We start from the raw sequence: 24,093 nt of genomic DNA on the forward strand, positions 1-24,093 counted from the left end.
AATTTTATTTTAATGTTGTATATGTATTTAAATAAATGCACAATGTAAGAAAAAATGAAAAAAATATATTTTATAATAACATTTTTTACCTTTGCCTGATACAGAACAGACTGCATTCACTTATTCAATATGTGTTTTAACAGTTTCGTTTTTTAAATATATGTCGAATTATATGTAAACATGTTTTATCAACTGTTTTTTTTTGTTGCTATATCCTTTTTTTTAGTTTAAAATATTTATTTTGCAAACAATAATCAGTAACAAGACCAAACAAGTCACTGCTATTAACAACACAGGTTTACATTGCATTAAATACAAATCAATTATTAACTTATTGTTTAAGTTGTTGTTTAAACTTGCTCTACATTATGTCCCATTCACATTCCTGCACTTACAAGCTACAATGCAAAACCCAGGTAAGAATTATTAAAACTTATTTTTTTTATTTTTTGTTTTATTTTGCTACCAGGCATAATGTACATAATCTTTTTTTAGGATTATTTTGTACGTGGAAATGTTAATTTTATTCTAAAAAGTCTTGCCCAAATGCAGATAAAGTTGGAATAAAATGTTTCCTATATACTATAACAATGAAAAAAAGATTGTTATAATTTTTAGGTAGTTAAAAAAACGTTAAAACTAAAATATTTTTACAGCTAGTTTCTTGAAAAATGTTTAACAACAAAAAGTATTTGTTACATCATAATCAGATTGTTGTAAAAGATTTTGGAAACTTGAGTTTCAATTCTGATTGGTCAACATATTTTAACTTATTATGGGCAAAATGCCTTTTGACCAAACATGAGTTTAATATATTGTAATAAATTATTTATATTAATGTCATTGAATTTTTGTTGGAAAAATTTGCATAAAATATTATTTTTATTCATATCTAAAAATAAGTATAACCAGAAGATTGTAAAGATACATCTTAAGTTAAAACTTAATATTTCCTCAGCCTCGCCGAGGTACGTTTCAATATCTGAATACAACCCCAAACATAACAGTGACATCCCATGTAAAGGGGGAGAAGCTTTCTATTTGTTGGAAAGGTGATGTAACAATGGGTGTGATGATGTAATAATGGATGTAATAATGAGTGTGATGATGTAATAATGAGTGTGATGATGTAACAATGGGTGTGATGATGTAATAATGGATGTAATAATGAGTGTGATGATGTAATAATGAGTGTGATGATGTAATAATGGGTGTGATGATGTAATAATGGTGGTTGTTTAACAACAGTATCAAATATGACCTCGTATATTTTATCTGGAAGGCTTATTGCTCCCACTATTGCAAACTTATGTGTTAATTAACAGTGGAGCTGTATTGCCTGATATTACAATTGTTTATCTTTACATTTGTAAACTTTTTCTGATATAAAACAAAGTAACTTTAAAATTACACTAGGCCTGGTTGCAGCACCACAATCATGGGTGTTTTACAAAAATAGAAAAGAGTTGCCGTGGTAGGTTGGGTTTCGTTACCATGGCGATGTGAGGTGAATTTCATGGAGTAAATTTTGAAGATGAATGAACCAATGTACATTGTAGCTGAAGTTGTTCCTGACACTTTGTTGTTTTATTTTCGTTTGTTGATTATCGCGAGATGAATTTCATGAACAACATTATGTCGTCACAACCAGCCTTATAATGAAACCTTCACCACAGAACTGACGACTGGTGTTATGTACAAAGTGAAACCTCCGGCAGTAAAGGCTATTTACCAAGTCATCTCATACAGCTTGATCTTACAAATAAACCGTAAGTTGCGTGGCATAATGGTTACTGTGCCTGGCTGTAACACAGGGGTTACTGGTTCAAGGCTCCCCTCTGCTACCAGAGCACATGTGTTATAACGAGTGTTGTTGTTACCAGCCATGCGAGGATAAATAAGTTACATACGTGGTAACTTGTAAGCGGGCATGAGGTGTATGAAACAGAACACCCGTGTTATAACGACTGTTGTTGCCCCGCCATGCGAAGTTACATCAAGCCACTCAAATACACCACAGTTGGTTCCATGGAAACATCGGAAGAATCGAAGCTGAGAATTTACTTCAATATTCTGAGCCAGGAACTTTCTTGATTCGTGAAAGTGAAACCATCAAAGGTTTGGATATTTAGGATATTTTAAACTTAACCTGGCCTCGAATTAGTAGCATGTGTGTTCATTGCATTTTCTCATTGTTCCAATGAATCTAATCTATGACTAAATGCGATTTGCGACGTGCTTTTTTTACTCTTAAACATAACATTTACATTTATTTACCTCTTCATATATGATGGAAAGATCTTATAATTTTTTTAAACAAAGAAGGAAATCAACAGCGAAACAACAGTCGGTAAACACAAAAAGGTGGAATAGAATGTCAGTTAAAATAACTTGAAGTAAACATGATATAACGCCTGTCCTAGCCCACCATTAAAGTATATTAACTTTCATCCATTCAAAACTTCAGGTTCATACACATTAACAATGATCCAAATAAAAGATGGCACAAAACAAATCAGTCATTTCCGAATAAATTATGACGATGGGAAATATTTCATCACGAGTGCGAGGAGGTTTCTGGGGTTGCATCAGCTTATACAACATTACATGCGTATGTACTGTATAAAATAGTTAGGGTTGTGTCTTTACCATACTAATATGAGGTTTAAATACCCTTATTGCCCAAATCTAATGAAACTGGTCCACAATTACATGAAAATGTTATGGAAATTAGCTTTTTTTGCGCACAATCGTTTTATATTTTTATTTTCCCACTTTACGATATATTATTTTGTGCTAATAATGTCATCCACCCTAATGCAGATGACCTGTAAAGGATATTGAAACATCGTAGCAAATGATTGGCAGAGGGGCTGATTTATATATTGTATGAGTTTGGGTTTGAATTGATTTGAATTTAACCTTTAGTCTCGTAATGGCCCGGGTTCAAACCCCACCGGAGTAACTAAATAACCTTTTAATACCTTAAACAAATAAGTTCATATTTATTGTTGATTTGATAAGAATGATTGTTTTGCATTCAAATGTTTAATGTTTCACTTAATTGCTGATGCATGAGGTAAATATTAGTTAGTTGTATTTGAGTTCAACTCGTGGCCGTGATAGTTTCCTTTCAAATTCAAAAGCCCTTTGTTTAACGAGAGGATTTGCTACAAAGGTAAAAGTGGAGTCGGTCATTCTTATAAAACTAATTTCTGGGTTTTCACTCTCACTCATGCCAATGTCATAACCCTAGTGACATTGGTTGTTTAATTTAATAAATAAACCAACTCATCGAAACATGTTAAACGCAACACATAAATGTATCGTTGGACGAAACATCTAACGGTATTTGCTCCAACCCAGTGGTCACTAAGAAGTTGTCCAAGTACGACAACTAAGAAAAAATTATTCAAAAAATTGAAAGTAGCTTACTCATATCTTAACAACCTAACTTAATACTTATGAATGTACGAATGTAACTTACTTTATCTTCGCGTGGCCGGAAAACAACATTCGGTATAACACGGGTTTAACACCTCGTGCCCGCTTACGAGTTACCATGTATGTTACTTTGTGGGTGATTATTTTTTTATTGGATTTTTTCATTTTTTATGTATGGCTGATAATTTGGACAACCCATTAGTGACCACTGGGTTGGAGCAATTGTCGTTAAGTGTCTTGCCCATGGACACATACGTCCACAATGGTAGCAGCGTTGAGCCTTGACCCCATTACCTAATGGTTACAGGCAGGCACGCTAACCACTACGCCACGGCGCCGCACTTATGATAATCAATGTCCCTGCAACACAGAGTATTATTAACAATTAGACAGATATTTGTATTTTGACAAATATTCCTGTATTTACAGAGAACTCTGATGGTTTGGCTTGCAACCTTGTTTACCCTCAACCCAAACCAAGCATAGAATACATGGAGCTGGATGTTTGGGAGATAGACAGGGGGAGGTTGAAGTTGGAAACCAAACTTGGGTCGGGGGGGTTCGGGGACGTTTGGAAGGGTGGGTTTAATTGTTAATATGTGTTTGTTAATACACCCATGCTGTTGTGCAAGTGTTCTTGAGTAAAACACCTAACGGCTTTGACATACAACTCCATGGGGCAGTAGCTTTCTAACCAGAGGGTTTGAAACCCCTATGCGAAGATAAATAAGTTACATTTACCCACTAACCCACACAGGTACATTGGATGGCAGCTTCACTGTAGCAATCAAACAACTACAGATAGGAACCATGACAACTGAAGCTTTCCTGGAAGAAGCAAAAGCAATGAAACAACTCCAGCACGACAAACTTGTTAAACTACACGCTGTGGTGGGACATTATAATCATACTTGGTGTTTTTATTGACAAACATATTTCACCCCAACCACTGGGGGAGTGCTTGAGTTTGGCTTGTTTTAAATTTAATCTATAAATGCAAGAATGAAACGACAGTTGTTATAACACGGGTGTTCTGTTTCATACACCTCATGCCTGTTTACAAGTTACCACATATGAAACTTTGTGGGCAAATGAATTTTTGCATCTGCTTCTGTAAAATAGAAGGTATAAAACAGAACACTGGTGGTAAACAGTATTGTTGTTCTGTCACAAACAAGTTACATTTATTCATCATTAAAACACCACCTTTTCCACACATTTTGCCAGGTACCAACTGAACCAGTTTATATCGTAAGTGAGTTTATGTGTAATGGAGATCTGCTGAGTTATTTAAAGAGGAAAGGTTCGTATGATTTACAGCTTGGTGACTTGCTGGATATGGCTGCTCAGGTGAGAATGTGTTGTGTATGAACCCGTGTTATATTGGCAAATATGACCATGTTTGTCTAAAATCAGGTAATAACTGGTTAGCACGCCAACCCGTAACCAAGACGTTACTGGTTCAAGGCTGGTCTCTGCCACTATTGTGCGTGTATGTCTTAGACAAGACACTTAATGGCAGTCGCTCCAACCCAGTGGTCACTAATGGGTTGTTTGAATCAACCATACTTAAAAACAATCACCCACAAAGTTACATACGCGGTAACTTGTAAGCTGGCAAGAGGTGTATGAAACGAAACACCCGTGTTATAACGACTGTCGTTGCCCTGCCATGCGAGGATAAATAAGTTACATTCATGTTCATTCCATCATCTCACAGGTGGCATCCGGAATGGCTTTCATCGAGGCCAACAATTACATCCATAGAGATTTACGCGCCGCAAACATCCTGGTCGGCGAAAACAAGGAATGTAAGATCGCTGACTTTGGGTTGGCTCGTTTCATCCCAACAGATGAATACGTTGCGCATGCAGGTAAGTATGGGTGGTGTTAGACAACATATGTTTTATATTTCTTTAAATAGTATGATTTTATTTATCTCTTTGAATACAATAGCGAAAATCAAGTTAATTAAAACAACGAAGAGAAAAGAATTGGCAACAAAACAACAGTCGTTGAAACATGCTACGAGTGTAAACTAATTGAGTAAAAGTGTCGAATAAAAGCATGGCTGATAAATAAACCAAATATTAAACACGGAATTTTATAAATAACAACCAACCAACCAGGAGCCAAGTTGCCGATAAGATGGACGGCGCCCGAAGCTTTGACGCATCGAAAGTTCACCATCAAGTCCGATGTTTGGAGTTACGGGATTGTTCTGTTTGAAATCATCACACAAGGAGAATCGCCTTATAGGGGTAAGGGTCGGAGGAAGGTTAATAATAAACTTTTTAAATACAATCTTTTAGTGGACTAAGCACCCCAATTTTAAAACCAGGCTTTTTATATCACTTAACATTAGATTGCTAATTTTTGGTGGAACATGATATTTAGAGCAGAGTTGTCATATTAACCCAACATTGTATATGTTTATGTTGTAGGAATGGAAACACGTAGTTTGATGAAACTATTGGAAAGTGGATATCGAATCCCGAAGCCGGTGACATGTCCCGATCATGTGTATGGGATTATGATGAAATGTTGGGAGAAGGAACCAAAGCAAAGACCAAACTTCAACTATTTAAATGTAAAGATACCTGACTAATATAAGAACCAATTTCTAAATATTACTTGAATGAATTAATGTAACTTATTTATCCTCGTGTGGCGGGGAAACGACACTCGTTATAACACAGGTGTTCTGTTCCATTCACCTCATGCCTGCTTACAAGTTACCACGTATGTAACATATTTATCCTTGCATGGCGGGGCAACGACAGTCGTTATAACACGGGTGTTCTGTTTCATACAACTCATGCCCCCTTACGCATTACCACGTAAGTAACTTATTTATCCTCGCATGGCGGGACAACAACAGTCATTATAACACGGGTGTTCTGTTTCATACACCTCGTGCCCGCTTACAAGTTACCTCGTATGTAACTTTGTGGGTGATTGTTTTTTCTGTATGCTTTTGAACATCCCATAAGCAATAACTGGGTTGGAGCAATTGCTGTTAAGTGTCATTTTTAAAGATACATACGCCCACACTGGTGGGTTGGTCTGAAGGGGAGGCGATCTTTATTAGAAAACCAAACTAAATCTTGTTTTATTCCAGGGTTACTTTGAAGGAGTGGTGGCTAGCTTGGATATGACGGGGGAAAATACGTTCTAGATATTATTACATTGTAAATCAGCTTATTACTTTATAACCACTGTTGCGTATCGTATGCGTGAAATTATACTGAGATTGAAACATCTTGTTAATGTGACAGACTTATTTTTCCACTCACTGCAATATTCCTATACACCATTTAAGTAAATGAAGCAATAATGCTGGACTAACACAACACTCAAGCCACCGTGCCACAAATACTGAAGATCTTTTACCGACCAAAAGTGAACTTATGAACATTTTTGTAAAACTCCGTTTTTAGAATTAATTTAAAATCTTTGTCCCCAAAAGGTTTGAAAAAAATTCCACCGTTCCACACACAACTACTAATACAACAACCCTAATGTTAAACACTAACCAACATCCCAGGTTTCTCTGGGATGTTAATCGTTGGTTCTGTAAAACTGTGACAGAATAACTAAATCGTATTTACATATCTGGAACAAGCTTAAGGTACCTGTACACAGTATCTGGCTTGCGAAGTCGCATGCAAACCCATTTCCGAGTTCCGCATGCGGCAGCGAAATCCGGACAAAATGGACGAATTGGGGATACTGTGTAAAGCCACTTTTATACAATAATAACTGAATCTATCGTTAAACAAACAACCACATCTGAAAGATAGTAAAGAAAATGTATTTAACATTCAATCTCATGACCATTTATGAGGCATTTGAAACGATGTTAAACATATGGGGTGAACATATCACTTTGATCGAACATCAATGTTCGAGACCATATTTACACCTTAACCAGGTAATATATAACAAAAGATAGAAACAACAAGTTAAACAAAGCATTTTCAGACTTTTTGTGAAAGTAGTCTGTGGCATTTGCCAGTTGCCACCGTGAAATTCGAGGGTCGGTCAACTTAGACCTGTTTTACATAAAGTTAGTGACGTCAAATGATGATTAATTAATATATGAGAGAATATGAGGTTAACTCAATGTTGTTTTAGTATATTGCATAGAGCAAACAACCTAATAATAACATATGTTTAAAATGTAAAACAAGACACAATATCTAGAGAAATATTTGCGCAGTATTTGTTGAAACTAACAGTAGAACAGCAGGAAACTTTATGTCAATTCACATCTAACTTGATTAACATTCACTTTTGTAAAAAAAAGAATAAAAAAAACAAAAAATTTACATTCTAACATTTTTTCCAACAAAAAAACACAATAAAATTGCCTAGTAAAAATTCGAAATTATTTTTTTAGTTTAAAAACAGTTAACATTTGTTTTAATAAAACAACAGTAAAAATATTTCTTGATAAAAAAACTTAAAAATTACAAATTTTCTGAAGAATTATCAAAGTTGTTTGAACAGCCAAACGAGAGCATTTTCCAACCCGTTCAAATTACTGACGTTAATATCTTGTGCGAACCACGGTCTATCTGTGATCGCGGGAAGGTCAAGTAAAGAAGAAACTTCAACGCACGATATTCGTTCAGTTGTCGAAACATCAACACAACATAAAACAAGCAGTGGTCGACGCAGAATTGATGAAGGATTCAAATCCCGTCCTTGCTCACAGTGACGAACACCGTCCAATAAAGCTTTTAACTCAAGTCGGTTACAGGACAGATTTTGTAGCGATTGATTTTTAGTTGCATCAACCACATAGATGAGTCTGTACGTCTCCGTTCTTTTGTTTAAGAAGTTAAGGACAGTTTCATGAAGTTTAAAAGCAGGTAGGTAAGGATCAAATGTTGACGTATCTTCACCTACATTTTGCTCCACAACATCAAGTATGTTGCTCCTCCTCAATCGATCCATTCCCGATCTTTTTGCCCGGTCTCTATGGTTACCGGAGTATAGAGCGATAAGGTTAAACCTCTTTTCACCCTTGAACTCGAGCTCGACGCCGGACCCCACACCGTCTTGACTTCCCGGTAGCAAACGTACCGTCATCAGCAAATCTGGTCGCGCCCAGAGCAGTCGAGAGAATATTTTACTTGTGTTTGTTGACTCCATGCCAGGACCAAGCATGATAACTTCACCGTTTCCCGATCTCATTCTCATCCATAAACTACGAAGAAATCTTGGAAAGGTTTGAGTTGCGGCGAGTGTCGTGTCTTGTGTCTCACTTAAGTTGTTTATTGACGTTTCCACTTCATTACTTGTGTGTTTGACGCCAATGAACGTGTGGTCTTGTACACGCTGGTACGCAGAGTGAAAATACAAAGCTTTGTAATTAACATTGTTCCTGCTGCATAACCTCGCATACAAGTCATAAGCAATATTAGGAAGTTCACCGTTATGACAAACCACCGCTGTTGTGTTTGTTGTTTTAAAGTATTCAGCTAATGATAATAACGGAATACTCTTGTTTCCAATGTTTGGCCACTTGAGCATGTCCGTGTACAATAACTCTCGCCACAATATCTGGTCGCTGCATACCGCCCTCCAGTGCTTGCTTGTCATAGAAAGATGATTAATGTCTGAAGCGTCGAGTTTCGATAAAACGATAAGTTTGCAATAATAAGGTAAATCATCAAGATTTATTGAGAAGATTGTTTCAAGTTGTGGTTCTGTAATCAAGGGGACGTTAACAATAAACCATTTAAATGGTGCTGTGGTTTAGTAAGGTGCTTTCCTATAGACCAGAGTCGATGGTATGTTTGTTTGTATCAACATGTGGTGTATGAAACACAACATCCGTGTTGTAACGACTCTCGTTGCCCCGTCATGTGAGATAAATAAGTTATATATGTGGTAACACTGGTAACTTAGGCAAGCACGAAGTGAATGAAACAGATCACCCGTGTTATAACGACTGTGGTTGCCCCCAAGCGAGAATAACTAAGTTACATTATGACAGTGAGACTCTTTTATAAATTGCTACATTATATTAACTTATAAAACAGTACAGATCCTGTTTGCACTGGGAGTTACAATTTTCGACATCATGACAGCTTTGCAAAATAAATCGATAAAATTACAAACTATAAATTAAACTATTATAATAAACATTTCATTTACCAAATATTTAAAACAAATAAATTAAACATAAATACCTCACCTTCGTTATCAGTAGTTGTCATTGCGTCATCATGGTCGTCAGAATTCTTGCTTTGCAAACCGCCATCTTTTATCTTAAAAACATATCGGTCGCGAAAGAATTTAAACACATGAACTATCGTTCGTTCGTTGTTTATACTTTGGCTGTAATTATTCTGATGCAAACCCATAGAGCCTTGTGGGTTAACTGTGGAACTGGCTACGCTGTCCATCGTTGTTGTTTGCAGAAAACTTGATGCGAACAACACATTCGAGACAGCGCTATGTAGATGACGTCATCGAAAATACGTCAGACCTTTTACAAGTTGTAAAAAGAGGAACTACACGTTTTGTTCTACGTTTGGGAAGTTTGTCAGGTACTTTTGCATTTTTTATTGAAACAAGAATCTTTTATGTGTTTATTTGTAAAAACCAGAGATGTATTAAACTGTCTCCAAAGGGCAAACGCATGGGAGATTTTAAGAGAAAAAATATAAAAAAAGAAACAAGACAGATACTCCTGGTGTAGGAGGAGTGGGGAAACTGCCAACATGTATTCAAAGTCGCTACTGTAGCAATAACACAACTGGAAACCAAACTTAAATGTAAATTTTATTTAACTTTTTACACAGAAACTAAAAAAAAACGGATTACGAAATCGGTATTACCTTTGGAATTCCCCTACAAAGTTACCGATTTGCTTTTTTCCCGATAAATAAAAATTAGAAACATTTTATTTGTGGGGAACCAGAAGGTAGTTTTGCCGACGTGAGTTGCTGATTAAACTTCCTTTTAGTTTATAATTCCAGGTGTTAGGTAAGTAAGCGTCATTAACTCAAGATGGATCCGAACCAGATGCGACCAAACGATTCTTGGAAAACTACGCAACTACGAAATAACGGGAAACAAAAACTGTAAGATTTGAAATCTTCTAATATTTTACGACACCCACCGTGGTACGATGGTTAGCGTGCGTGCTCGTAACCCTAAGGTGCCGGGTTCAATGCTTGACACTGCTACCATGTGTTCTTGCACAAGACACTTACGTAGCAGTACATTTTCGTAACTGATTTACAACTGTGTGTTTATCTTTCTTGAATAGAGACACAATATACATTGGTGGTTAAAGCGGTCACCTCATATCAGAGGATACCGGGTTCGAAACTTATCGCTGCTACCTTTGTGAGCATATATATATGTGTGGCAAGACTCTTTAACAGCAATTTTTGAACCCAGGGTTGTCCAAATTGACAGCCATAAAAACAATCACCCACAAAGTTCATACATAATCAACAAAAAGAAAACACCCCACAAAACTAATATTATATTTTAGAATGGAAGCTTTTAGAAAAACTGGGAAAAATTTCAACGTGACTACGATTGAGGGAAACATCTGCACCAGAGCAAAGTCGATGGTATGTTTGTATTAATTTGCAGGTTCGAAACTTACCATAAATTTACGTCACGTTTTATAGCGTGATATAATTGCAAAGAAAAATTATTTCAGACAAAAATTGGCACAAAAAATATCATCCGCGCAAAAACATACTGTCCAATATGGCTGACTATACGCCAAGGTACTTGCGATTTAGGGCAGTTGACACAATACCACAATGTTTATAAAATTACATATATATATATATGTTTCTTTGTAAATAAATCAAAATTTATTCAATACAAACATATGTAAGCTTCACTTTTATAATAAATTAATATTTCACCATATTATTAACAGGAAGAATATCTTCGGTTTATCGACAAGATTGTACAGAAATGTAAGTTCCTTGTTAGTATTTAGTATATTGTGAATGAGGGTTTCCAAGGTATAAATATTCCACATGGAGGAAGTAGTCAAGTATTGTGTCTTTGGTCAAGACATAACAATTGCTTCAACCCAGTATAACAACTGTCGTTTCCCCACACGAGGATAAAGCGAGTTACCTCTATTTATTTATTTACAAATCGCACAAACAATTTCTCCCATGGTTTAAATATTTTGTTTTTAGTCAACAACGAGGCAAGAGTGATGCAACCCAACCAGGAGCAACACATTCAACAACAACAACAACAACATATGCAGAATATGCAACAAATGCAACAACAAAACATACAGCCACAACAGAATATACAACAACAAAATATTCAACAACAGAATTTGCAACAACAGAATTTGCAACAACAAAATATTCAACAACAGAATTTGCAACAACAAAACATACAACAGCAAAATATTCAACAACAGAATTTGCAACAACAGAATTTGCAACAACAAAATATTCAACAACAGAATTTGCAACAACAAAACATACAACAGCAAAATATTCAACAACAGAATTTGCAACAACAAAACATACAACAACAACAGAACATGCAACAAGACAGCATGTACATAAACCGAGCGGGCAACCAACAAACCATTTATCAAACAAACCAAATACAACGAACTCCACAAAACAACATTATTCAACAAGGTTCACCAGGTATTTGATTATCATGCAGTGGAATTGGGAAAAATTGTTTTTGTTTCTTTTCTCTTGTCCCATTTGGTAATCAACAAAAAATATTTACAGAATTATACAACGTATCCAAAAGACTTTAAAAAGTGTTGTTATTTGTTTAAAACCAGTTGGTAATGGTATTTTTCTTACCCCACAGTACTATATGTTAAAATAATTACTTTACTACTGAAGCCCCCTCTGAACTAGACATGTCCACAAGGTGTATGGTTCTGATATTTATGCGAGTATTGGACCAATAGGACCTTTACCCAAAGTAAACCACTACCTTTAATGCATTCAAATATCAAGAACTTTTTACTGAAAACCTAACTTTTAACGATTGTCGTTTAATCTCCCCACATAACTAATGCAACCCCCTTCCACCCAGGCATGCCTATGCGTGGTATGGCACCCACCAACAGCCCCATGTCTCGTACCATGACGGGGTTACCCAGCCCCCAATCATCTATGGGTTACCAACGCACCCAGTGGTCCCAACCATCACCCGGAAACCAACAATATGGGGCGGGGCAGTTTGTTCAGCCACGCCCACCCCCACCCACCAATATGCAGGTCTGTTGTGGATGAGTAACTTGTTTTGTAAAACAGCTCTTCTGACATTTATTTGTGTAGTCTGTTAATTTACTGTTTTGACTTCTTATACAGCAATACAGGTATTTTCATCAATGTGTGAACAGGACCTGAAACAAAACAATTGTAATCTGCTTGCAGCAAAAGTATATTGTATGTAAATTATCTTTGGTGTTGGGGTAACCACAGTCGTTATAACACGGGTGTTCTGTTTCATGAACCTCGTGCCAGCTTACGAGTTACCACGTGTGTCACTTTGAGGGCGATTAATTTTCTGTATGGCTGACAATTCAAACAACCCATTAGTGACCGCTGGGTTATCAGTGTCTTCTTGCCCAAGAACACATCTACGTCCAAAATGGTAGCAGTGTCGAGCCTTGAACCCATAAGCCACCGTACCACCCGTTACAACACTAGTTGTCATTACTTTGTTTAATAACAATCTTTCTTTACATTCAGCCAATACTGAAGATGCCGGACAGTACAGGACAACCACATTCAAAGTATGTTGTGATGTCATAATGCTATTTCATTCCATCATAATTGAACTGTATTTGAATATGTTAGAAACAATGGCACAAATATATAAATACATGACATAGGTCGTAGCATGCAATGTGTTTTAGAATTAAAACCACCCAGATTAAAAACCACCCGGTAAACACTACTAACTATGTAACCCAGCTCTTAAACTCAGGAAACCAGGGAAGCTTGAAGTTAAAGCTGCAATGCTACACTAAAGTAGCTTGTAAGAACCAATAGCAGCGGCACCGCCAGGGGGGTTTGGGGTCTTGCAACCCCCCTTCTCCAAAAAAATTTAAATAACAAATTGAAAACACAGGATTGTACAAATACCCCTTTTTATCGGTGGTAATATCATTGTCCACACTTTTGTAATAATCATACCATCTTCATACAACATATGGTTTTGAACAAATTAGTTCTAACACTAGTTTATCAGAAACTACTATGACATAACAATGTAATTATTACAGCACGATACCCTCATTATCCCCCAACCACCCGTCCCCCCAGGTACACAACACGTCACCAGGGTTACGAACACCTGGTAGTGTACAGGCCGCTCCTTCCCCAGGTGGGTGTGTGAATGTAACTATAATGGGGTTTGCCACATATGTAACTTTGTGGGTGATTGTTTTTATGTTTGGCTGATAATTTGGACAACCCATTAGTGACCACTGCATTAGTGCCTTTTCTAATGGCGCATACTCACACAATGGTGGCGTCATCGGGCCTCGAACCCATAAACTCTGGGTTAGAGGAAGGTGTGCTAACATTGTGGCATGGCTCCACACGGACTTTGTAACCAGAGGATACTGAGATCAAGGCTCGATGCTGCCATGTGTGTCTTGGTCAAAGCACAAACATGTACATTGAAAGTAAATCATTAGTTAAACCAATTAAGATGCAGAATAAAAACAACCTAAGCATGACTCTACATGTTCATAAAACTTTATAAGTTATCCAATGAATAAAACAACCACACCAAACATAGGAACGCTTGCAATAAACACGATACCGAGTCCCACCCCACTAAATAACTCACAAGTTGAAGACGACAAGGAATACATGGAGAAACTGAAACAACTACAAAAATATATCGAACCACTTTCCAGGATGATTAGTAAGGTAATTATGACATCATAAAAATGAATGAATGTAACTTTATTCTCGTATGACGGGGCAACGACAGTCGTTATAACATGGATGTTCTGTTTCATACACCATTTTAATAGAATCTCTCTAGATGGTAGACCTTGGGTGTTGGGGTAATGAGCCAACTCTGGTCAAAATACCTGGGTGTTGGAAACCCCACACTCATAGAATAGACAATGATTGTTTCAGTTCAATGAGGACGAAGAGAAATACAACAACGATCTTTGCAAGATGAAGACATTGCGTGACACGCTCATGAACCCAAACAAACGACTTCTCATGTCAACTTTAGATAAATGTGAGAAAGTTTTGCAGAACTGGCTCGACCAGAAGCCTTCACAGGTAGGGGCAACCTATGTTTGTTGATGTGCGCGCCTAACATGGGTGTGCCGTGGGACTAACTATAATAACTTAAGCTAGTCGTATTACCTGTCAAAAGATTTTATAATGAAACATATTCTGTTACAATAACAGATAGATTGCCCCATTTTGAAAATCTTTCTCATATTAAATTATTCCTTTGACCCAATTTTTGTTTGTAACATATTTCATAACACTTGATCTTGACTGTTATTTGGTTACGAGAATCGTCCAACTTTATGAGCACTTAACCTATATCAAAGAATGAACCCGAAATTTAGACCAGAGTCACCACCCCCCTAACCCCTCCCCCCCTACAGCCGCCATTATTGCAACCTCGCCCCGACCAACACATGTGCCAACCCATACTCAACGTTATCGCATCCGCCACCAAGTCCCCCCTACTCAACCATACATTGAAACGAACCTTTGGACCGGCTATGAAGACATTATGTGGCAACTACACAATGTGAGTGGGTGGTTTGTTTGTGTATAAAGTGACGGGTGTCCTAACACAATGGTTAAGCCTGTGGTGTAGAAGATACACATTTAAAATTATATCTTTGGGCCACTTAACAGTAATTGCTCCAACCCAGCGGTCACTAATGGTTCGTTTAAAGTATCAACCATATAAATCACCGACAAAGTTACATACATGGTAACTTGTAAGTGGTCACTAACTAGTTGTCCTAAAATTCGGTTTGTTCAAAAATTGGTCTTGGTGCAAACAGCCTACTATTTGAAACGCATCTTCTGGTATAAAAGCAAGTACGCTAACCACAGCCATAGCAATACAAAAGAATTGTGGGTAAGATGGGATACTGTTATCACATAAACTTACCGCTGTAAATATTGTTACTACCAAATGGTGCGAGAAAAGAGAATGAAACATAAACCATCTTACCCCAATCTACATGTGCCATCTTACCCCAACCCACCATATAACAAAATTGCTCCCACAGTCCGGAGTTCGTTCCAAACAAACGTCAGAAACTGCAGGAGGCGGTGTTAGAGTTGCGTGCCAACAAAGCAAAAGGGAAGTTGAGTGATAATGTAAAGAGGGAGATTGCAAACCTCGATTCCAAGTTCAACATTGTGGTGGACGAAGTGGGGAACGATATGGGAGGGAACGTTCAATTGTTCTGTTATCTAAGTAAGTTCAAAAGTTTATACTTTGTTGTTGGTGTTTCTAGCTTTCTTGTTTTTTAAACAATGTTTTTCCGGCCTTAAACAGCAGGGTGAATTCTGTTTACGCAATTGTCTGAGGTCTAAATGTGCAGAACATAATATGACTTAATTCAAACAGAACATATGCGTTAGTGTTTGTTTACAAACCATGATTCGAAAGTTGTAGTGAGATCACCGAGATGGCACCCCTAAAATCTTGAACCAACCCCAATAAACCTCCTTCCCCTACACAGATGACCCCAAACTACCAGGAATTCCCCCAATCCAGATATCGGTCCCCCAATCTTACCCTACCCAACCCCCAACATGGGTACAGGGGTTCAACTACGAACCAAGGGAAACCGACATCCAAATATCGGATCCAGGTTTTTATTCAAGATATTTTGTAGCTTAATACATCTATATGAAAGCCAAGGTTATTGGTGAGATATGTTTTGTGTTGTTTGTGGCGTAATATAGAAATAGCAAGATGATCTGGTGGAAACATAACTTTTATTATCCCAATGATCCGCTGCGTCATAAATTTATTCTGTCTTTTAACTTGAAAATATTAAAGTTAAAGGCAGTTAAAGGGTTAATATCGTTTCTTGGTAATCAGTATAATGGTTCTTTTGGTAAAAACACTTTCATATTACACCAACATACACTGATAATGCAAATGTAATGTTGGGACAATAGATATATACATGGTATTACCTAAATAACACCAAATAGAAGTAAATATCAATTTCGCCATGGTTTAATCGCCGTTCAGCGAGACATCATCAGAATATTGAAATATTGGTTTCCTTATGTTTGTTCTAACCTTAATAAACCCCACAATCAATTTAATCCAAGACACCATAGTTCCCCATGACCTCATGCTCACAGCCGAGTTCTAACCTTACCCTAATGGGTCAGTTAACACCACACAATCCACAGAACAAACCAACTTACTTGGAAGCGACTTCCTCTTAAAGTTGCGACCCATGATACGATCTCGACTTACCATGGTGAACAACACACACTGTACAATATCCTCACTGCTGCAAACATGGGCTTCGAGTGCTGCGTCGGCATCTACACTTGTACATTGATGTCATTCTGATGGAATAATTAAACACCATTGTTATGTGTGGCCAAATAAATGTACAAAATATCAAAACTTTGATTTCTATCATTTTTTGTGGATAGCAGAAAATAGGGCGACCATGACGTATAATACTTCAAGTGACGTCACTCATGACATCACGATATTACTGCGAATATCAAATAAAATAAAATTTATTGCTCTGTAACTGTATACAACTGCACTGGAAAAGAAATAGCCGCTAGATGTCGCTGCAGAGGCTTACATCCAAGCACCCCGTTTTAAATGTAATAAATTTATTCTCGTATGGCGGGCAACGACATCGTAAAAAATATTCGCCAACAAAACTTTGCCATTCATGCGTAATGATCGGCTCCCATTGAAATTGAGTAAAAAACCTTGTTTTATTGTATTCTGTGTGAAAAAAAGAGTACAACGAGGCAAGTCATAAGATCTGGGATTTAGACCAGAGTTGGCCCATTACCCCAACATTGTATATGTACATAAACATTCTATATGGGTGAGGTCCCACAGCGAGGCACGCCATGGGACCTGGGATTTAGACCAGAGTTGGCCCATTACCCCAACATTGTATATGTACATAAACATTCTATTCTATATGGGTGAGGTTCTACAGTGAGGCATGTCATGGGACCTGGGATTTAGACCAGAGTTGGCCCATTACCCCAACATTGTATATGCACGTTCTATTCTATATGGGTAAGGTTCTACAGTGAGGCATGTCATGGGACCTGGGATTTAGGTCAGAGTTGGCCCATTACCCCAACATTGTATATGCACATTCTCTATATGGGTGAGGTCTTACAACAAAAAATCCTCGCCTTAGGCCAGAGTTGGCCCAATTCAGTAACACCCAAAATAAACAAACATATACGACTACATACACAACCATCTTATACACCCACATATATAATACCCTGGGCTTAATACGCCCACACAACAACATACATCCTTATACAGTGTGAGTATCCCACCATTGTAATGACTGAGTTATACATCTTATGCTATACATAGCTTATCAAACATAAGGACAAATATTAACGACTTGTCAAACAATTAACGTGAATGTGTGGGCACAGTTCCTTAATTATGATATATGTTACATTTGCACTCAATTGTTTGCTCTCACGTTTATTTTCTCCTTAGCGTTTCATAACGACTGTTGTTTTGCTGTTTAATTCTCATCTTTTGCACCATTGTTGGCGTATTGCCTCAACCCAGTGGTCACTAATGGGTTGTCTAAATTACCAGCCATATATAAAAAAACACCAACAAAGTTACATACGAGGTAACTTGTAAGCGGGCACGAGGTGTATGGAACAGAACACCCGTGTTATAACGACTGTCGTTGCCCCGCCATGCTAGGATAAATAGGTTACGTACGTGGTAACTCGTAAGCGGGCACGAGGTGTATGAAACAGAACACCCGTGTTATAACGACTGTCGTTGCCCCGCCATGCGAGGATAAATAAGTTACATTCATGTTTCCAAGTAAATAGTATGTTTATAGCCCCAAAGGTTCCGGGTTCAAATTCCACCCCAAGTACTTTACATACAACTTTTACAAAACAAATAAAAGGGAGTAAAACATTATGCATATTATGACGTAATAAAATAACTGTCGAGTCACAATACGTGCAACAGCGTAACAGGTTAAATACGTCATGTACCCACCCGTTGCAAATAATATACACAGCTTATAAAACAATGTATGTCCGATTTATTGTACGAAACATAAATGTTCTTTATATCTTCGAATACGATAGCGAAGATCAAATTAATTAAAACAATGAAAAAAGGGGGAATTAACAGCAAAACGACAAGCATATATTACTGTGGGGTAAGATGGGATACCGTTAGCACATATCCCATGTTTCCCGATCGTGTAATAAACAAATAACAACGCTCTTTTAGAGTCTACCAACTGGAATGGTAAAAATGGATAAAAACGTGGACCATCTTACCCCAACAAATATGAACCATTTTACCCCAACCTACATAATACACATTGAGTTTGATCATGGCAGAAATTATTTGAACACCACTGTGATAATTTAACAAGAAGGGACGCGAGTTTTGTGAGAATCTTCATTGGGAGCGTGCTTCAAAACGTTTAAGAACCCCCGGTTTAAACTATTTCAAACGTTCCTATGACCAGGGAATGCACCGGGTGATCGAGGAAAACCTTCAATATGGTACGGTATTAGGGGATGTCCCCTCATATTTATGGTGTTGTCTAATGCGAAGCTTTTGTCAAATGTTTGGCCAAGCTCGAAGTCGAGTTACTGGACTATGAAGTTATAACACGGGTGTTCTGTTTCATACACCTCGTACCCGCTTACAAGTTACCACATATGTAACTTTGTGGGTGGTTGTTTTTCTGTATGGCTGACAACTTAAACAACACATTACAACTAATAACTTTTTATAACTTTCATAACTTTTTATAACTCTCACAAGTTATTAACTTTCCAAACCAGAAACCAACGATGTATTATACAAACATTGGCGGTGAATCTATGTTCATGTGAACGAGTTTTGGCATCGACTGCACTACTCGATCCACGACCTATTAAACTCAAATGAGAGGCATACTACACATGTATTGGTATTACAACATAACTTTTAAATTGTTATTTCCGCAACGATAATGAGTCCTACAAATACATTAAATCAAAAACACGGAAATAAAACAAGTTACGGTTAAGTGTCTTTCATCTATTACGTCACAAAAACTTTTTTTTGATTGATATTTAATTTAACAGTCACGTGTTTTAACCAATGTTTCATTTACATTATTTTATATTTAACAAGTTTTAAAGCTAAACAACGGCCGTTGTTTTCCTGTTAATTCCCATATATTTGTTATGTTAATTATTATGACCTTTGTCATATAATCGAAGGAAATAAAGTTCATTTATGTTTTACGTTCAAAATCTGACCATATATTGGTAAAGTTACAACTTATTAGCATATAACTGTTACGTAACAAACTATCCCATTGTGTCATAAAACTGTAACAAGAAGCCATGTTTTTATATAACTGCGTGTTATCATAAAGTATATTGTTACGTAATACTGCCATGAAATTTGAATGCAATAAATTTTATTTTGTTTGTTTAAAAAACTCGATGTTTCAGTTGGATTTGTAACGCCCGAGTTCTTTTTTAGGGTATTCCCCTGGTGTTAAACGAAATTCGCGCGATAAACGTGACTATGTCGTCACAGAGAGGCGAAAAAGAGAAGGAGTGAGAGCAGAGTGGGTGGCAAGTCGAGACACGTCTGCTCTTTCGAGAGAATGAAAGAGATGGAAAGAGGAGAAAAACGAAGAGCAGAAACAGTCCGGAGCGGGGAACCCCCCGAACCTTTTTTTCTATTTTAGTTCGGTTTATAAAGTTCGTTTTCGTGGCTGGGAGCCGTCATTCCGAATTAGTAATCACGCTGAAAGTTGGTCAGCCTTATATTCAACATGGTGAATTGCTTTAGCTTGCTTGTCAATGATATTTCTTACAAAGACGACGATCAACAAAACAAAGGTAAACGTTTATACGAGTAAGCACTTATTGCGAGTGGCGTTTCGCTTAGCTCAGCTACTTTTATCTGATCTTGGCTCGTAGTAAATTGAACTTTTCCAAGAAGTGTGCGTCTGCACAAATTACTACGCTGCTATTACAGCTGCAAAGAGAAAGTTCAGATTTTGTAAATTATGTTTTTTTCCAGATTTCCAGCAAATAAACGAAAGCTGCGACACAGTAAACGCAATCATGCATGGTGGGGAAAGTTTTCAACATCATAGAAATCGTACAGAAAGCATTGACAGTTTCCAGTCCATAGTCAGCCCTTCGTCGGTAACATTGGAACAAAACTTCCACTTTCCACCGGGGGTGAAGGACGAATTCCCCGATGATGGTTTTCCTTACTCCGATGTCCCTGATGTTCTATCTCGACCCCCTCCTATGACGCGACAATACTCCATCGGTACCGTGATTGACGTCATCTCACAACACGACATAAACGATATCAGTGACGTCAAGATTACGTCATCAAACCGACGTCAGAGCGAACCGGTGGCGATCACAGGGACTTACAAAGTCGAATGTATCCATGACAATGATGCAGGTTTCCCGGTTGGGGGAAACTCCCAATCCTACGTCACAATGCAACAACAATGGTCGCCATTATCAAGCAATTATTCCACGAGTCCAGATCCACCATTCGAAAACTACCAAGGCAGTCCAGGTAGTTGCCACACCCCTCAATACGACCAATCAACGAACACGATTCTAGGTGAGCAAATACGTCATATCCTAGCTTATAATAGTAGCTTCCATTGATTAGTTACAAACTTGAATAATACTTAAATTTGCCAAAGTTTTTGTCCAAATTTTCGCCAGAAATCGTTGTTTTCGCGTTTGCGACGTTTATCGTCGCCACGGAAATTATTTCAAGCATATTTCTCCCGAAAATCAATGTTCTCACGTGACTAAATTTTGCCGCCATTTTGTCCCGTTTTCCCGCCATTGCTCCCATGGTAGCAACCACGTGACTAGACATGTTTAGACACGCCCACACACGCAAGGTGTATCGATTATCAGCAAATTTATTTCAACAACGACAAACCAGCCCAGACCCGCCCGTTGCAGCTGGTTTCCTAACCGGACAAAATAAAAATAATTCGTCAACAAAAGTCACAACCCAATTAAACACGTTAGTTACGTTGCCTGGTTTCGAACCCAGAGCCCATAGCTTAATGATTACTTAATAAATAACTATCCATCTCCACGTTAGATTAACTTCCACATTACGCCTTACTTAACAATGTTACCCAAACTACCTTATTGTAAATGGTGTCAAATAGAACAGTTACCTCCCAAACGTGTATAAGGTATACGTCACACCTACGTAGGATAAACTACAATGCTTTTTAGTTAAAACGCTTCGGACTCTACATATTGAGATTCAATTATGTTTTGCAGCTTTTTTTGTAAATATATTTTATTAGATAAGTTACAAACATTCATTAGAGTGCATCCAACACAACAACCGTCCTAACGCATCCTTTTATTTAACAGCAATGAGCCCACCCGACCACCAGATGTACCAACAAAACTGGGAACCTCCTTCCTACCCAATCACCCATAATCCCACTTTGCCCCACACAATCACTCATAATCCCACTTTGCCCCAACCAACCACCTGCCCCACGTTATCAACGATCAACTTTAACCAGTGCGGCTTGCAAGAAGTAACTGACACCAACAGCCTGATGCCCATTCTCCACGAGTTGGATAAAATCGACCGACGTCGCATCCGAAACAACGAAGCTTGTAAGAAGTCCAGAATGCGACGAAAACAGCGGAAGATGGACAAAGAGAGAGAAGCGGAAAGACTCGCGGCGCAGAACCTTCATTTGAAAAGAAAAATCTCGATGTTGCAAAGTGAATGCGACAAAATACGTCGACAAGTTCTACAGGCGAGGCAATGACTCGCGTTGTTTATTTATTAATTTCGAAGCTGTGAAGTCCATATATACTTTTGCTGTGTTGTGTATGTATTGATGAAGGTGCCTCGTACGCCCCGTGTGTCTTGCCAAAGCTATTTGTTGATGGGATAACTAACGTTGTATAAATGTACACAAGTCCCAACTAATTTGAATCAATTTCAATCCTCTGTTTTTGTATTTGTCTTTTTTTACCTGTTATTACGTCACAATGTCTTGTGTTACGTGTGAGTCGCTGGTCGTACGTCACAGTGCTAGTTGTAAAATGAAAGTGAATTACACAATGGGTCTTGAATTTTCGTGCTGGTAACGAAAGTTGGACGGAAAATCATATTTGTAGGCGTTGCTCTCTTGTACGGCGTGTGGTTTCATTTAAAGTTCAATTGCAATAATTTCTTTGTGGTATTTCTTTGCTTCGTTGTAAAATAAAACCAAATACAAAACAACTTATGCTTGTTTTGCGTAAAATGTTGCAAGGCTTAGCCAAACAATGGTTCACGTGTGTTTTGTGCATCTGCTGTATTGACATCGTAAATACGAACGACTGGAACAATAAATGGATTTCAAACTAAACTCCACCAAGTGAATAGAATGAGTCACCGCAGACATAACAATACCAATAGACGATTAACTCGCGCGAAGTGTCTACGATCGTTGTTATATTTAGAACACAATAGATTACCAGGTGCGACCCTTGTCTCATGGGGTTTAAAGCGTCAATCTGCAACTACGGGTAATTAACTTGTGACGTCATTATGCACCACGTGATAGCAAGGGGTAAAATGAACCGAGTAAAATAAATCGTTCACAAAGTTGCAGACGGGCGTTGTGGTGGGTTGGGGTAAAAAGGCCCATGTTTTCTTATTTTAAATATTTCCGTTTGGTTGTAAACAAAGAATATTTACAGAACTATAAAACCGTATCCTCACGACTCTAAAAGACCGTTGGTAATTGTTTAAAACACGATTGGAAAATATAGACATTATGTCCAACCCTGAAGCTGTACCAAGTCCAGAACGAAACTATACAACAATTCTTGAGACATCTCGTTAACTTTTCAGCATTAACATTAGTTTCGTTTTAAACTTAAACTTGAACGTTTAAATCAACAGCCTTTTATGAGCCAAGTATAATTTATAAACCAATACAAATAAAACATCTGTTGAATTATAATGTTTAACTATAAGCGCGACAGTCATCTTCGTTTATTTATGACGATTATGAGTTTATTATTTACATTTGTGACGTAACAATAAACACGAAACTCGAATTCAATTCCATTTACGACGTAGGAGCTATGCACCAATAACCATTGTTCCTTCTTTGTTACGTGGAAGATTTAAAAATATTTCCCGCCATTTCCAAACAATCAAAGTTAATTCGTCAACAATTTCAATTGTTCGATCACAATTGAAAGTTTAAGATTAATAAACATCATTATGAAGAAACAATCGACATTATTACGTAACAATGACATCCGATTGTTCGAACTAATAACCCGGGGAACCCCCTTAATCTGTACCGAGATTTAAACCTCGAAGCGATTGTGACGTGAAGGA

General features: G+C 37.5%; 4 protein-coding genes across 7 annotated transcripts; 3 read left to right on the plus strand and 1 right to left on the minus strand.

Moving 5' to 3' along the window:
- Nucleotides 1-103: 103 nt before the first annotated feature.
- Nucleotides 104-6,714, plus strand: LOC149743705 (proto-oncogene tyrosine-protein kinase Src-like). 2 transcript variants are annotated; one of them, XM_089884296.1, is made up of 12 exons: nt 104-416; nt 959-1,052; nt 1,677-1,769; nt 2,021-2,118; nt 2,468-2,611; nt 3,874-4,023; nt 4,202-4,335; nt 4,672-4,794; nt 5,165-5,318; nt 5,574-5,705; nt 5,889-6,034; nt 6,566-6,714. In XM_089884296.1, exons 1-12 carry the CDS (start codon nt 404-406, stop codon nt 6,620-6,622), a joined length of 1,338 nt encoding a protein of 445 aa, XP_089740422.1. In that variant the 5' UTR covers nt 104-403; the 3' UTR covers nt 6,623-6,714. The 2 variants fall into 2 exon arrangements, with proteins under 2 accessions (XP_089740422.1, XP_089740413.1); XM_089884287.1 differs by lacking the exon at nt 104-416 and having other exon boundaries at nt 427-1,052.
- A 528-nt stretch (nt 6,715-7,242) lies between these two features.
- LOC149743706 (F-box only protein 4-like) lies at nt 7,243-9,863 on the minus strand. Its single transcript, XM_089884308.1, has 2 exons — nt 9,653-9,863; nt 7,243-9,161 (listed from the first exon to the last, which is right to left on the minus strand). The coding sequence occupies exons 1-2, from the start codon at nt 9,861-9,863 to the stop codon at nt 7,939-7,941; spliced, it is 1,434 nt and encodes a 477-aa protein (XP_089740434.1). The 3' UTR covers nt 7,243-7,938.
- A 4-nt stretch (nt 9,864-9,867) lies between these two features.
- On the plus strand, nt 9,868-17,088 carry LOC149743707 (uncharacterized). Of its 3 annotated transcripts, none has more exons than XM_089884215.1 (14): nt 9,868-10,007; nt 10,427-10,544; nt 10,964-11,045; nt 11,366-11,405; nt 11,637-12,110; nt 12,517-12,701; nt 13,179-13,222; nt 13,715-13,815; nt 14,236-14,369; nt 14,586-14,738; nt 15,077-15,225; nt 15,719-15,909; nt 16,178-16,309; nt 16,866-17,088. In XM_089884215.1, the coding sequence occupies exons 2-14, from the start codon at nt 10,471-10,473 to the stop codon at nt 17,018-17,020; spliced, it is 1,914 nt and encodes a 637-aa protein (XP_089740341.1). In that variant the 5' UTR covers nt 9,868-10,007; nt 10,427-10,470; the 3' UTR covers nt 17,021-17,088. The 3 variants fall into 3 exon arrangements, with proteins under 3 accessions (XP_089740341.1, XP_089740350.1, XP_089740358.1); XM_089884224.1 differs by having other exon boundaries at nt 9,878-10,007; nt 10,440-10,544; XM_089884232.1 differs by lacking the exon at nt 9,868-10,007 and having other exon boundaries at nt 10,355-10,544; nt 16,178-16,366.
- A 3,332-nt stretch (nt 17,089-20,420) lies between these two features.
- On the plus strand, nt 20,421-22,980 carry LOC149743708 (uncharacterized). Its single transcript, XM_089884348.1, has 3 exons — nt 20,421-20,570; nt 20,755-21,321; nt 22,107-22,980. The coding sequence occupies exons 1-3, from the start codon at nt 20,504-20,506 to the stop codon at nt 22,517-22,519; spliced, it is 1,047 nt and encodes a 348-aa protein (XP_089740474.1). The 5' UTR covers nt 20,421-20,503; the 3' UTR covers nt 22,520-22,980.
- Nucleotides 22,981-24,093: the final 1,113 nt, after the last annotated feature.

This window comes from Ciona robusta, chromosome 1 (genome assembly GCF_009617815.1).
Source record: "Ciona robusta chromosome 1, ASM961781v2".
NCBI lineage: Eukaryota > Metazoa > Chordata > Ascidiacea > Phlebobranchia > Cionidae > Ciona > Ciona robusta.